General features: G+C 41.7%; 1 protein-coding gene across 1 annotated transcript in view; it reads left to right on the top strand.

Moving 5' to 3' along the window:
• The first annotated feature begins 368 nt into the window (after positions 1–368).
• Positions 369–13,361, top strand: part of TUBGCP3 (tubulin gamma complex associated protein 3) — an 86,312-nt gene continuing 73,319 nt past the window's right edge. The window contains exons 1-3 of the mRNA XM_045567660.1: positions 369–658; positions 9,491–9,598; positions 12,673–12,740. Coding sequence (XP_045423616.1) covers positions 583–658; positions 9,491–9,598; positions 12,673–12,740 — 252 coding nt within the window. The 5' untranslated portion in view covers positions 369–582. The remainder of the gene's footprint in view (positions 659–9,490; positions 9,599–12,672; positions 12,741–13,361) is intronic.

The following is a 13,361-nucleotide window of genomic DNA, read 5'->3' on the forward strand; positions in this document are numbered from 1 at the left end:
CCGGGACTGACTCATTCTTCCCGGGGTGTCCCAGTAGGCGGGGATGGGGGCACGTGTGGAGTTTGGGGTTGGGCCTCGAGATCGCCGAATCGCGACCCTGACCAGCCACGGTCTGTGCGTAATCAGGCCTGGTGGACATGGTCAGTGGCGGCGGCGACACCCCAGGTTAAAACTCATAACCCCCCTGCACTCCTTTCAACAGACTTCTTTCATAGAAAGCGTGACTCAAAGCAAGGCCGCGGGCCCGCCCAGCGCCTCGTACCGCCCACGGCCGCCTCTCAGCCCGGAACCTTCCCACCCTGCCTGTGGTGGCCGCGGGAAGCGGGGAACTATTAGGCCGTGGCACGCGTAGCCCCGGCGCCGGAAGAAGCGGGGCATTGTGGGAAGCGCCCGCGCTTTCGCGGGTTCCGTGAAAATGGCGCCCTTGTCGCCGGCGGCGCCCGCGCCTTAACCCGTCTGGAGCCGGGAGCCCGCAGGGCCGGGGAGGGTGCCGCGGCGGTCCCTGTGCGCGGCACGGAGGCAGCAGACTGGCTAGGGTCAGAGACTCCGCCGGGGCACCCCGCGCGCAGTTCCGGAGCGAGGATGGCGACCCCGGACCAGAAGTCGCCAAACGTTCTGCTGCAGAACCTCTGCTGCCGCATCCTAGGCAGGAGCGAAGGTAGGCAGGCTGGGCCGGCCGCTCGGGGTCCGTGGACTCGGCCCGGAGGCCGCTCCCTCGGCGCATGACTGAAGACATCCCGCGGTTGGAGGAGCGAGAATGCGGGGCCGGGTCCGAGGGTTGGAGGGCTGGGAGCCGGGGCGGAGGCATCGGGGGAGGCCGGGTGTGAAGGGTCCGAGAGCTGGGAGGAGGGATCCGGGGGCTGGGGCTGGGCGCTGCGACTGGGGCGTAGGGTTAGAGGGCGGTGGCGGAGTGTTGGAGGGCCGGGGCAGAGGGAGCGGAGGGCTGGGAGCCAGGGCCGAGGTGGAGGGAGTGGAGAGCTGGGGCTAGGGGCTAAGTACCAGGGCCTCAGCGGAGGGAGCGGAGGGTCGGGGCTAGGGCCCGGGTAGAGGGAGCGGAGGACTGGGAGCCAGAGTCGGGGCGGAGGGCCGGAGCAGAGGGGGCGGAGGGCTTTGGTCCTGGCCCAGAGCGAGGTTGCGGGGCCCGGCTGACAGAGGGGCGGAGCCAGGGCCCGGAGCAGGCTGAGTCACCGCTCACTCTGGGTCGTCGGTCCGTTAGTGTGGACGGGAAGACTGCCGGCTCGAGAATTTATCCCTCTTCTCTAGTGTCATGCATCGGGGGAGGGCGCCTCTGCGCACGTTTGGGCTCATACTGAGTGGGGTGGAGAGCGAGGATAGCACCACGGTGGGGGAGGGTGCCAGGTGCTGGGGAACCACATCATTGTCATTTTTTCGTTAGGAACGTGTAACAGGTTTGAGTATTATGTGAAGGAGTGTTTACCACTCTTATTTGCCATATTTTCCTACAGTTTAAAGCAGCCGTCCCCGACCTTTTTGGCACCAGGGACCGGTTTCGTGGAAGACATTTTTTCCACGGGCGAGGTGAAGTGGGGGGCAGGGCAGAAGCGGAGCTGTGGCAGCTATGCGGGCGATGGGGAGCAGCTATAAATGAAGCTTCACTTGCTTGCCTGCCGGCCTCTCACCTCTTGCTGTGCAAGCCCCCCAGTGGTGGCAGAGCTCTGCGATCTGGTCCCTGGAGTTGGGGACCACAGATTTAAAGGGTTGAGGTTGATTTGATATAAAACTGTTCTGGCTCACAAAGCGAATATTGCAAAGAAGCAAAACCAAAACCAATCCTGTGCAATAGATAAAGCCATTCTGTAGCCGAAGTACTTGAAAAGAAATGGTACTGGATGTTATCTCTTGGTTCTTGGGTTGGTGGGGATGCTCTTTGAGGGGATTTTGTGGGTAATCAAAGCATCTGGTAACTCCTTAAGCACCAAAATGTGTGAAAGAAATTATGCAATTTTTGAAGGAAGACTTTAAGCAAAATTACATTTCATGTGCTGAGAATGCATTTTGACCTTTATGTCTTGATTCATAACAATTTGTATACACATTTTATTCTATGATAACCTTAGGGGCAAAGGAGGAATTTTGTGTCACCGTTAAATGACTGGCTTCACATAGTTCTTGCTACATTTTGTAGTTTCACTCTGTCACTTTATGCATCTAAGAAGTTTTTGAGGACACCACTCCTCACTCCCCAAACTATGCTAGGTACTGGTGATGCAGAGATATACAGAGTCATTCGCAGATGCAGATCTTTTGTTCTAGCGGAGACAGACTGTAAATATAGAGATAAACATGTAATGTTAGTGATAATGTTAACAAACCTGCAAGGCGGGTTCCCTCCGTTTCTCACTGTGCAGAAGGCCAATTATTGGGACAACAAGAATTATCAAGGAAGAAAGGAGATTTATTGCAGAGAATGTCAACTGGGAGGTGGGAGGACTGCCTCAAATCTGCTTCCCGACCAAGGGGGTCAAGGGTATTTCTAGAGGTGAAATGAATAATGCATGAAGTGAGTGAGCATCATTATCATTACATGTCTGATGTGGAGTGTAGGGCATACAAGCACAGTGAGAAATCACACTGGCACATATGTCACATGATCAAAAATTGGTGGATGAGCCCCTCCCAGGGTGGAGATAGTAGTACTATAATGAGCTGGGGGTAATATCAGTCATCCTTTCGTTCTTGTGTGCATTCAGACTGTGAGGAGTAGGTAGCTCAGCGGGTCCTTGGGCTAGATTTTTTGGAAAACCACTTAGCTTGACTTCTCTGAACAATTGGGTAGTGTAAAACCTTGTGATCATCTTGTTGCTGCAAGGAGGGTTCACCATTTCTGAAAAACAACTCAAAAGGGAGGGGATTAGTGAAACAGAAAATTACAAAGTTCTGGGCAACAAATCTTACAAGCCTGGGAACTTGAAACATAAGAGAACTGCCAAAAGGTGTTTTTTGTTCAGGGAATCAGTTACAATAAGTGCTATGATGGAAAAGTGGAGTAAAGGCATAGAGAGGGAAGAGGTGAGGGAAAGCCTCTGAAGTGTTTAAACAGACCAGAGTGGAGCCAAGCAGGGCTATTCAGACATGGGAGGGTTCTGGGCAGAGGGAACAAGTGCAAAGGCCTTGAGGTGGGTTATGAGCATGGTCTACTGTCTTCTGTCTGTGTTATTGGCACACTGAGTTAACTTTCTGATTTCATGTTCCTAATCATAGGAGAAAGAAACCAGGTAGCTAAGATTGTTAGTTATGACTTACCTGCTTTAACATCAGTGTTTTTGTTATACCAGTGGTTCCAAAATTTTTTCCATACATTAATACATTCCCACTGTCATAACTGGAATTCGAAAGCCACTCATTGTGAGCAAGAATGATGTTTCTCAACTTGAAAAGTTTTTTTACATTGAAGCTCCTTTTGATTGTAGTAGTTTTACTACTTCTAGGAGATTGAAATGCTTTTCTTCAGCAAAGTTTAGTATCCTGCTATCTCCCCAATTAGAATTATGTCTAAGTTAAGAGTAAGTAGGCTCTCAGATCCTGAGGTAGTCCTCTCCGAATAAAGTGTCATAAAGTGATAGCCTTTTTGCTATTTTCTGGATATCTAGGGTTGCCAAGCAGTTATGATATTCATAATATCAAATTGTGCTGCAGTTTATATGAAAGAATTTATAAGTATTTAGTAGCTTACCTTGTTTTTTAAATTTGTACTTAATGAGCACAGGAGCAATATTAATTGCTGCCTTTACAACATTTGATGTTAAAAAATTTTCATTAGTGGACATTTTATCTGATTAACTCCGTAGAACATTTGATTAATTGCCTAATTTTCTAATGACATGTTGCTAACATTTGGCCTTATGCTTTTTTAATACTGTGAAATCAAGGCATAATAAATACTTGTTGCTTTTGATGAATTTCATATGAATCAAGTTTTTATAAGGTATCTTTTTAAAAAAAGTTACAGTTGACTTTTAACATCTGTGAATTTGCTTGAAACACATACTGCCAGCAAGTGATAAGAGAATCCTATCTCCATATCCCTGCCCCTCCCAGGGGCTCATTTTACTTATTAATCACGTCTTTGGAGAGTCATTATTCCTGTCATTGGAAGCAGTGTTTGATGTGAGAGTGTTTCAACTCTCTCAGAGTCAGCACTTTGTAGTCCTCTTTCTATTTGTGAGGTAAAGAAGACATACAGGTGAATTAATATTAGGTAAGTATTTCCACATAAATGTTCAGGTATGACTGTAGTACACAACATGTAGAAGTAAGGGGATTACAGTGATATGTCAGATCACTTTGAGTGCACCACAAGCAGAAGATACAGGATTGCTGTCTTGGTGATTCACTACCATAAGTGGTGTTGCTGTTGATTTCATGATTTTCCAAAATGGTGAAGAGCTCTTGATGAAGTTCTCAATAATGTGTGATCTTCTTTTGATTATATGGTAATTGCATTCTTAGAAGAATCAATGTATATTAAATGAATATTAAAATGTATATTAAAATTTACATTAAATGTATATTAAAACTTTAAAGTTTTAGTCTTCATTCAAAAGTTTTACTTAATGGATTTATTGTTATTTTTAAATATTTAAACATTGTCTTGGTTTATATTCCTAATATGGTAACTGTGGGACTACATAATCAAAAATTTTGGGGGTCCTCAATCTTAAGGCTATAAAGGGGCCCTGAGACCAAAAAGTTTGAGAATCACAGATCTAGAATAATGTTTTTTTATTTTGTTGTTTTTAGAGCATTGCTTTTCAACTAGAGCTGTGCATTGGAATCACCTATGATTTACACAAGAACCTAATAACGTTGGTTGCTTGTTGGAAGGCGAACTGGTAGCTAGATGATAGTTGATACAGGGGACTTTTTACTGTCACGTTATGCCTTTTCATTTTGAACTCTTTAAATGTGATGCTTATTCAAAATTAATATTGTGGGCTCCATCTCTAGGGATTCTGATCCTATAGGCCTCTGTTGGAACTTTGTGTGTGAAATATTAAGATACATGGTATGTTATTCTGACCTGCATCTGGAGTTGAGGATTGCTGGTTTAGGTGCTCTACTTCTACCAAGCACGTGGGACTTACTCTCTCCCGCCTCCCTTCAGAAAAGCAGGAGTTTGGTACGTACAAGCCAAACTATAGATGAGAAGCAGGAAGGCTGAATCTTAAGTCTTACCAAACACTTCAGCTTCCCCCCCCCCCCCAATCAATTTTTGAGTCTCTAGAAAGCATACATTTGTAGAATTTTTGTTTTCATTTGAGCTGCATTTATTTTTGTGCATCTTTAAGCTGTCATGTTAAAACTGACTGTGTGTGTGTATGTGTGTGTATATATATATATATATATATATATATAAAAATCCTTTAGGGATACAGAGGGCAATATCTTGTTTAAAAGCTCTTGGGCCCAAATCCAGATGGCTTTGTAGCCTTTACAGTTAGGATTGAGTTCTGCAGTTCGACCCAAGGGTCTTGATTTGGTTTTGTACGTCCTGTAATTCCTTTTTTCCTCCGTGGCTGAAAGGTCCTTTCTAGAGATCCAATCTGATCAAATCTGTCGAAGAGACTTAATTTATTCCCTTTCTGCAGTCTTCAGGATGAAGACCAGATTATCTTGCTTAAGGTAAAAAATGTGGATACTGTCTTGAGTTGTGATTTTAATGGCTGTGGTAGACATAGTATGTATTTAAAGAACATTTTCAGGTTTATAATAATAAAAACAGTTAGTATTTATCAAGCGTTTATAATATGCCAGACCCTGTGCTTACACATGGAGATGGTATCACGCAAGGTTGGTATAATTATTATGAACCTCATTTTGTAGATGAGAAAACTAAGACTTGAGAGATTAAGTAGTTTACTCACTGTCATTCAGCTAGGGAATTGCAGGGCCAACTTGGAACCCAGGTCTCTGGTTCCAGAGCTTATTATTTTGAATTGATTGATTCCTGCTCTTCAGTGTAGAATTGGGTGGCTTATTTCTCTGTGTGCTGGAGTAGAGACGGCATGATGCAGCCCTCCGTGTGGGGCGGCTTCTCACCTCTGCCTTCCTTGCTTGCTTGTGGAGTGTTCTTTTTTTACTTCCTATTTTTGTCTCCCTCTTTTGTGTTAGATGCCATCTTCAAATATGTGGTGATACCTGTCCTCTGATATTTAAGGGTGAGTTGGTTTGGAAGGCCTCTGCTAAGGCAGCCCTTGCCGGGGGTTGAGCTTCCTTGTGGAGGACAGGCATCCTTCGCTTTATTGCACTTTGCTTTGTTCTGCCTCACAGTACTGTGATTTTTACAAATTGAAGGTTTGTGGGAATCCTGCATTGAGCAAGTCTATTGGCACCAACAGCACCTGCTCACTTCTAGTTTCTGTGTCACATTTTGGTAATTCTCACAATATTTCAAACTTTTCATTATTATATCTTTTATGGTATCTGTGATCAATGATTTTTGATGTTGCTATTGTAATTGTTTTGGGAGCACCACAAACTGCACCACATAAGAGGTGGACTTGATAAATGTCTGTGTTCTGACTGCTCCATTGACCAGTCCATTCCCCAGTCTCTTTCCCTTCCTTGGGCTTCCCTATTCCCTGAGCCACAACAGTATTGAAATTAGGCCAATTAATAACCCTACAATGGCCTCTGAGTATTCAAGTATATATGTATCTTACTTTAAATCAAAGTTAGAAATGATTAAGCTCAGTGAGGGCTTGTCAAGTTGAGGAAGCAGAGATAGGCCAAGAGCTAGGCCTCTTGTAACCAGTTAGCCAAGCTGTGAATGCAAAGGAAAAGTTCTTGAAGGAAATTAAAAGTGCTATTCCAGTGAACACACAAATGATAAGAAAGTGAAACAGTCTTACTGCTGAGGGAGAAAGTTTTAGTGGTCTGGATAGAAGATCAAACCCGGCTATAACATTCCCCTAAGCCAAAGCCTAATCCAGAGCAAGGCCCTAACTCTCTTCAATTCTCTGAAGTCTGAGCGAGGTGAGGAAGCTGCAGAGAAAAGTTGGAAGCCAGCAGAGGTTGGTTCATCACGTTTAAGGACAAAAGCTGTCTCCATAACATAAGAGTGCAAGGTGAAGCAGCAAGTATTGGTGTAGAATCTGTTGTAAGTTATCTGGAAGATCTGGCTAAGATGAAGGTGGCTACACTAGAAAAACAGACTTTCAATGTAGACAAACCAGCCTTCTATTGGAAGAGGATACCTTCTAGGACTTTCATAGCTAGAGAGGAGAAGTCAATGCCTTCAAAGCTTCAAAGGACTGGCTGACTCTCTCATTAGGGGCTAATGCAGCTGGTGACTTTAAGTTGAAGCCAATGCTAATTTACCATTCTGAAAATCTTAGGGCCCTTAACAATTTTGCTAAATCTACTCAGGTTGTGCTCCATAAATGGAACAGTAAAGCCTGGATGACAGCACAGCTGTTTACAGAGTGGTTTACTGAATATTTTAAGCCCACTCTTGGGACCTAATGCTCAGAAGAAAAGATTCCTTTTAGAATATTACATGCACTCATTGACAATGCACCTGGTCACACCCAGGAGCTCTAATGGAGGTGTACAAGGAGATTAATGTTTTCATGGCCATGGATCAAGGAGTCATTTAGACTTCTGAGTCTTATTATTTAAGAAATAGTTTCATAAGGCTATAGCTGCTATAGATTGGGGTTTCTCTGATGGATCTGGGCAAAGTAAACTGAATACTTTCAGGAAAAGATTTACCATTCTAGATGCTGTAAAGAATGCATGTGATTTATGGGAGGAGGTCAAAATATCAACACTATCAGGGGGTTAGAAGTTGATTCCAACCCTCATGAATGATTTTGAAGGGTTCAGAACTTCAGTGGAGGAAGTAACTGCATGTGTGGTGGAACTAGCAAGACAACTAAAATAAGAAGTGGGGCCTAAAGATGTGATTGAGTTACTGCAATCTCATGATCAAACTTGAATGGATGAGGAGTTGCTTCTTATGGATGAGCAAAGAAAGTGCTTTCTTGGGATGGAATCTACTTCTGGTGAAGATGCTGTGAACATGGTTGAAATGACAACAAAGGATTTAGAATATTCCACAAAGTTAGTTGATAAAGCAGTGGCAGGGTTTGAGAGGACTGACTCCAAATTTAAAGGAAGTTCTACTGTGGGTAAAACACTATCAAACATCATCACATGCTACAGAGAAATCTTTTATGAAAGGAAGAGCCAATCAATGTGGCAAGCTTCGTTGTTGTCTTATTTTAAGAAGTTCCCACAGCCACCCCAGCCTTCAGCAGCCATCAGTGTAGAGGCTAGACCCTCCACCTGCAAAAAGATTGTGACTCGCTAAAGGCTCAGGTGGTCATTGGCATTTTTTAGTCATATTTTTAAATTAAGGTATATACATTGTTTTTTTAGACATAATGCTATTACACACTTAATAGACTACAGTAAATGTCAACCTAACTTTCATATGCACTGGGAAACCAAAAAATTTGTGTGACTCACTTTATTGTGATATCCTTTTTATTATGGTGGTCTGGAAGTGAATCTGCAGTATCTCTGTGGTCTGCCTGTAATTGGATAATGACCCCTGTATTGGGGATCCCCATCCGTCACTGTGTTTTCCCTTGGGCTGGTCAGTCTGCCCACAGAGGGGTTTTGACTCTCACTGTTCTGGAAAGGACTGGGGTCTTTGAGTTCAGTCTGCCACTTTTACTTAGTAATCTTTCTCCAGACCTGCTTGGGTTTGCCTGGCTTGGGGATCAGGGGTTGGGCAGAGGACCCAGGAGTCTGTTTCCTTCCTGGCTTCCAGCCTGGCTCCTCCTTCCACTCCACTTCCTTTCCTGAGCCTCCCTGGGCCTCTGGGGAGGAAACTGTATTTCTTCTTGGCTTTTGTCTCCCACACTCCCCCTTTCCCGTTCTTAACACAGCAGACATCCAGCTTTCAGGTTTCACTCTCCCTCTGTTGGTTACCACCCACCCATCTGCGTTGCAGCTTCTCACATTTTGTTGACTGCTCACTGGTGTTGTTTCTGCCTTTTTTTTTTTTTTTTTTTTTTTTTGCTCTTGTCAGTTTATGCCTAAGTTTTTAAACTCCTTTATTTTCAATTTAATGGCATTTTTCAAGGGGGTGGAAGCCAGCATGTGTTGAAGCCATCATCTTTATCCAGAAGTGCAAATACAGATTAATTGTCTGGTTGAGTGGCCCACTTCTGACTTCCTGTATTTGCTGACCAAGGAGCTTCTCAGAGGCTCTCTTGACCATGTTTTCTCCTTATGTTTCATGTCTTGGGATGTAACTTTTCTATCTTCTAGGATTTTGGGACTTTCTGGCCTATTGCTGTTCTTTTTATTTCATTCATTCATTGATTTTTGTTTTGATTTCTTAATAGTGTTTCTTGGTGGGGGGTGGAAGGTAGATGATATGTATGCCCAGTTTATTATCGGTGATCAAAACTTAACCTGATTGGTAATAATTTACATGCTCTTATTTACCTTGCAGCTGATGTAGCCCAACAGTTCCAGTATGCTGTTCGAGTTATTGGCAGCAACTTTGCCCCAACTGTTGAAAGAGATGAATTTCTAGTAGCTGAAAAAATCAAGAAAGAACGTACGTATTTTTCTTAAATGTTATGTGTTGGATTCTTAAACTCATCAAAGCTTAAGAATGTATATGTATATATCTATGTAGCCCAAGCACATTTTAATTATAGGTACTATTAAAAATAATAACTCAATTTGGTCTTAGAATTAAAAGTAATAGAACATAGTGAAAGAGGTTTGTTTTAAATACCATAACAATATAATTGGGTTTTAGAGTATGAGGAAGAAAGAGGGGCTTAATATAATTTCCTGCTTCTCTTGTGCTTTGCAGTGTTAGTACTATGTGCCTTTTGACCGGGTGATGTAGAACACTAGACACCATCTTGGCAGTAAACAACTGTTTGTGAATCAAATGCCCCTTTAGATTGCCACCATCCAAACTTCTAGTACTTTAGAACTTATGTGAACATTTTAATTCTGAGATGATACATACAGCTTTCTTAAGTGTTAGTACCTTAGAGAAGAAAGTTTCCCATTTATTAGCTCTTGGTTTGTTATTGTTAATGGGCTATCTAGTTATACCAGGTGGGGTTCTGCCACTCGTCTTTGCCTCTAGTGTATCTAAGTAGGGGAGCTTGGCTTTAAGCCGGTGGCAGCCGTGCACAGAGTAGCTCTAATGTTGGCTGAAGGCTTGTGTTTCCTGGTGGCCAGTTCTTCACTCTACAGTTCTCTGGGTTGTATGAGCCAAGCTCAGGGGAGTGGAGAAGAGGCCTGCCACGAGGGTCAGTGCATTTCCTGCTGGGGCCTGGCTATTAAACTGCCTAGACAGAGTGGATATTGGTCTTGTATCTAAGTAATCTTCTAGAAGTATGTTCTTCATGGCGAAGTTTTCCATCCTGGCTGTTGCATTAAGAACTGTATTTGGCCAGTGGTCTGTGTGGAGGTCCCTACTCAGTACTGCATGACCAGACTGGATGGTGTGTTGTCAGCTGGTGACGTAGTTAAGGCTGTGACCTGTGAGTGCTTGTATCTGGACAGTTGCCTTTGCCTGTTCAGGGCCTGGTGAGCGACCTAAGTCTGAAACAATCCATCTGATTCAATGTTACTCATTGTGGATGTATTTAAGGCAGAGGATTAAAAATGGAATGTTTGAGCTACTGTTAACCTACTACTAGTTATTGTCCTTTGCTGTCTATAAAACTCATGTCAGAACACTGTACTCTCCTCTTGAACCCTAAATTTTACATTTTAGATGGTTATTGAGGACCCCAGCTGTTAGGTGCTGTATTAACAGACCATTCCCTTTGCAGATTTACATTTGATGGCCTCATGGTGAGCATACTATGTAGTAGCTAAACATAAAATTTGTCTGAACTCACAGTACAATTGACAGCTACTGTGTTGCAGTAGATATTCAAGGAAGTCTTGGATTTTTTTAAAGAAGAAAACTAACCATGTACACTTTGTGTTTCCTGTGTCTGTGTTGTGTTTTTGAGGTTAAGGCATGTTAAGTGCTGACTCAGCATGCCTCTTGTGGGGTGTCCCCACCAGCTTTTCTTGGGCACCTCCAGCGAGCACCACCTCCCTGAGTACCTGTAGTCTTTCCATGTGATGGTCCCTGTTGATCTGTCGTATTTTATGAAGTTTGAATACAGTTGTTGATATCAGATTATTTGAGTTATGATAGCTCTGCCCTCTGAAGTAACACAGAAAAGTTAATTTTTCATTTTATGTGGCTGACTTCAAATATAAAATGATAGTATATAAAAAGGAAAAGTGATCAAATGTGACAAAACCTAACACTTGTTAGTTCCTTAATTTTGCACACTGGCAAGTGGGGTACATTGTAACTCGAGATCTGTTTTGCTTCGCTTAGCTATTTAATAGATAAAACACTTATTTGTAAATATTCTTTGTTTTTTATTCTTATTATTTTATTATCTTATGACTATATGATATCTATGAATTGGTGGCAGTCTCATTCTATAGAAAGAACATCACTTGCTTAATTTAATGGTTGTATTGGATTATGTTTATATAAGTTTTAAAGATAGTAAATCATATTAAATTTTAATTGCATTAGTTTTGTTAAATGTACTTTATATGTTTTAAGATAGCTTTACCTTTCTAAATAGGAGAAGTTGAAAGTACAGTTATAATTAGAATTATGTAATCTGTGGGGTGTGATTTGTATGATTAGTACATGATCCAGCACCCTTTCTTAGTTGATAAACATGAAAGAGTGTTGGCTGTAAAGTCAGTGATTATCTTTGTACAAACGAATTAGAAGATTTAGGGTTACATGTGATTGGCTGATGAGATTTTAATAAAGTCATACTAAAATGGGATAAACACAAAGATTCATTGGAGAGTATTGAAGGTATAAGTGAGCTTATTAAAGTGGTACCTTTTCTAGTAGTTGGGATAGTTTCTTTGAGAGGCCCTGTGCACAGGTGGTGTGTGCAGTGCTGCAAACATGAGTAGGTGGGTCCCTTCTCTCAGGAATCCCATACATGGTCTATAGCTTCTCCCTCTCCATGGAGTAGAACATGGAATGAACTTCTCTTTTGCTACAGCTGATTTCAGGTAATTTGTAAGTGTAACTGAAATATCCAAAGACATTTATTAAGACAAATTGGTGGATGAAAATTAATGTGCTATTTAGATTTTTATTTGAAACAGCAATTAATCATTTCATTTTCTACTAAAACAAGAGGAAACATTGCTGTATATCTTAGCAAAAATGTTTAGAATGTGTTGTTTTCAAGTTAAGTAAACTATCATGATTTTATAACTTTCGTTTATTGTTTCACATTCCATCCCCACCTCAAGGTTGCCATTGTTAACTATTACTAGTTAAATTGATGTTTCCCTCACTGTAACATGTGTAGATTTCCATTATTTACTTAATTTTCACAAAAACTCTTTGATGCCAGCCTAGTATTTTCCATATTTTACAAAGGTCAGAGAGATTAAATGACCAGATTCATGTAGCTTAAAAGTCACTGATCGTCTGGTTTGACAAGGATTCTTGACTCTGAAGCTCATCACCTCGGACTTGTCTGTTCTCATAGGTGAAACAGTGTCATAAAAATGAATGTTGGTGCAAGACATTAACATGCTTATTTTCTGACTTTTCAGTTATTCGACAGAGAAGAGAAGCAGATGCTGCATTATTTTCAGAACTCCACAGAAAACTTCACTCACAGGTATGCTACAGTATCCTAAGTGTATTACTAGTGGTATTGGAACATCTAAACCTTTTTTTGTGGTGTCACATTAAACTTTTCTGTAATCAATAGTAGATAGCATTTGTTTTTTTAAAAGAGTTTTAATATTCGAAGTAAATTTTAACTGGATTTAAAGCTACACTGAGAACGTGATCGGGCTTTAAGTTTTATGATAGTCACCTTAATTACATTGCTGGGAGGAAGCACATTGGTAGAAGTCTTGACCTTTCTATAGTTAGTAGCAAAAGTTTATTTGGTTGATACACTTTATTGCTCATTAGGTTCTAATTTGTACTGCTATACTCAATTAAAAAATTGATTTTGAATGTTTTGTGATTAGATGTTGATACTTGAAAATGAATATTTCTTCCAACCTGATATTTTTATAAAAAACTTTTCTAATGCTGATAAATTAATTGAATCATAGGATGAGATTTTTGTGGTTTCTTTATGTAAAGGAACTTAGTTCACCCAGCTCACTCTTTCCTTTTATAGAGAAGGTGAATCCAAAGAGGTTTAATGCATTGCTCAACAAATAATGTTCGTGTTACAACAATAAAAATGATTGAGTTAGGCCTAATGCTTCCAGTAATTAAACTC

The sequence above is a fragment of the Lemur catta genome, chromosome 13 (assembly GCF_020740605.2).
Source record: "Lemur catta isolate mLemCat1 chromosome 13, mLemCat1.pri, whole genome shotgun sequence".
In the NCBI taxonomy this organism is placed as follows: Eukaryota; Metazoa; Chordata; class Mammalia; order Primates; family Lemuridae; genus Lemur; species Lemur catta.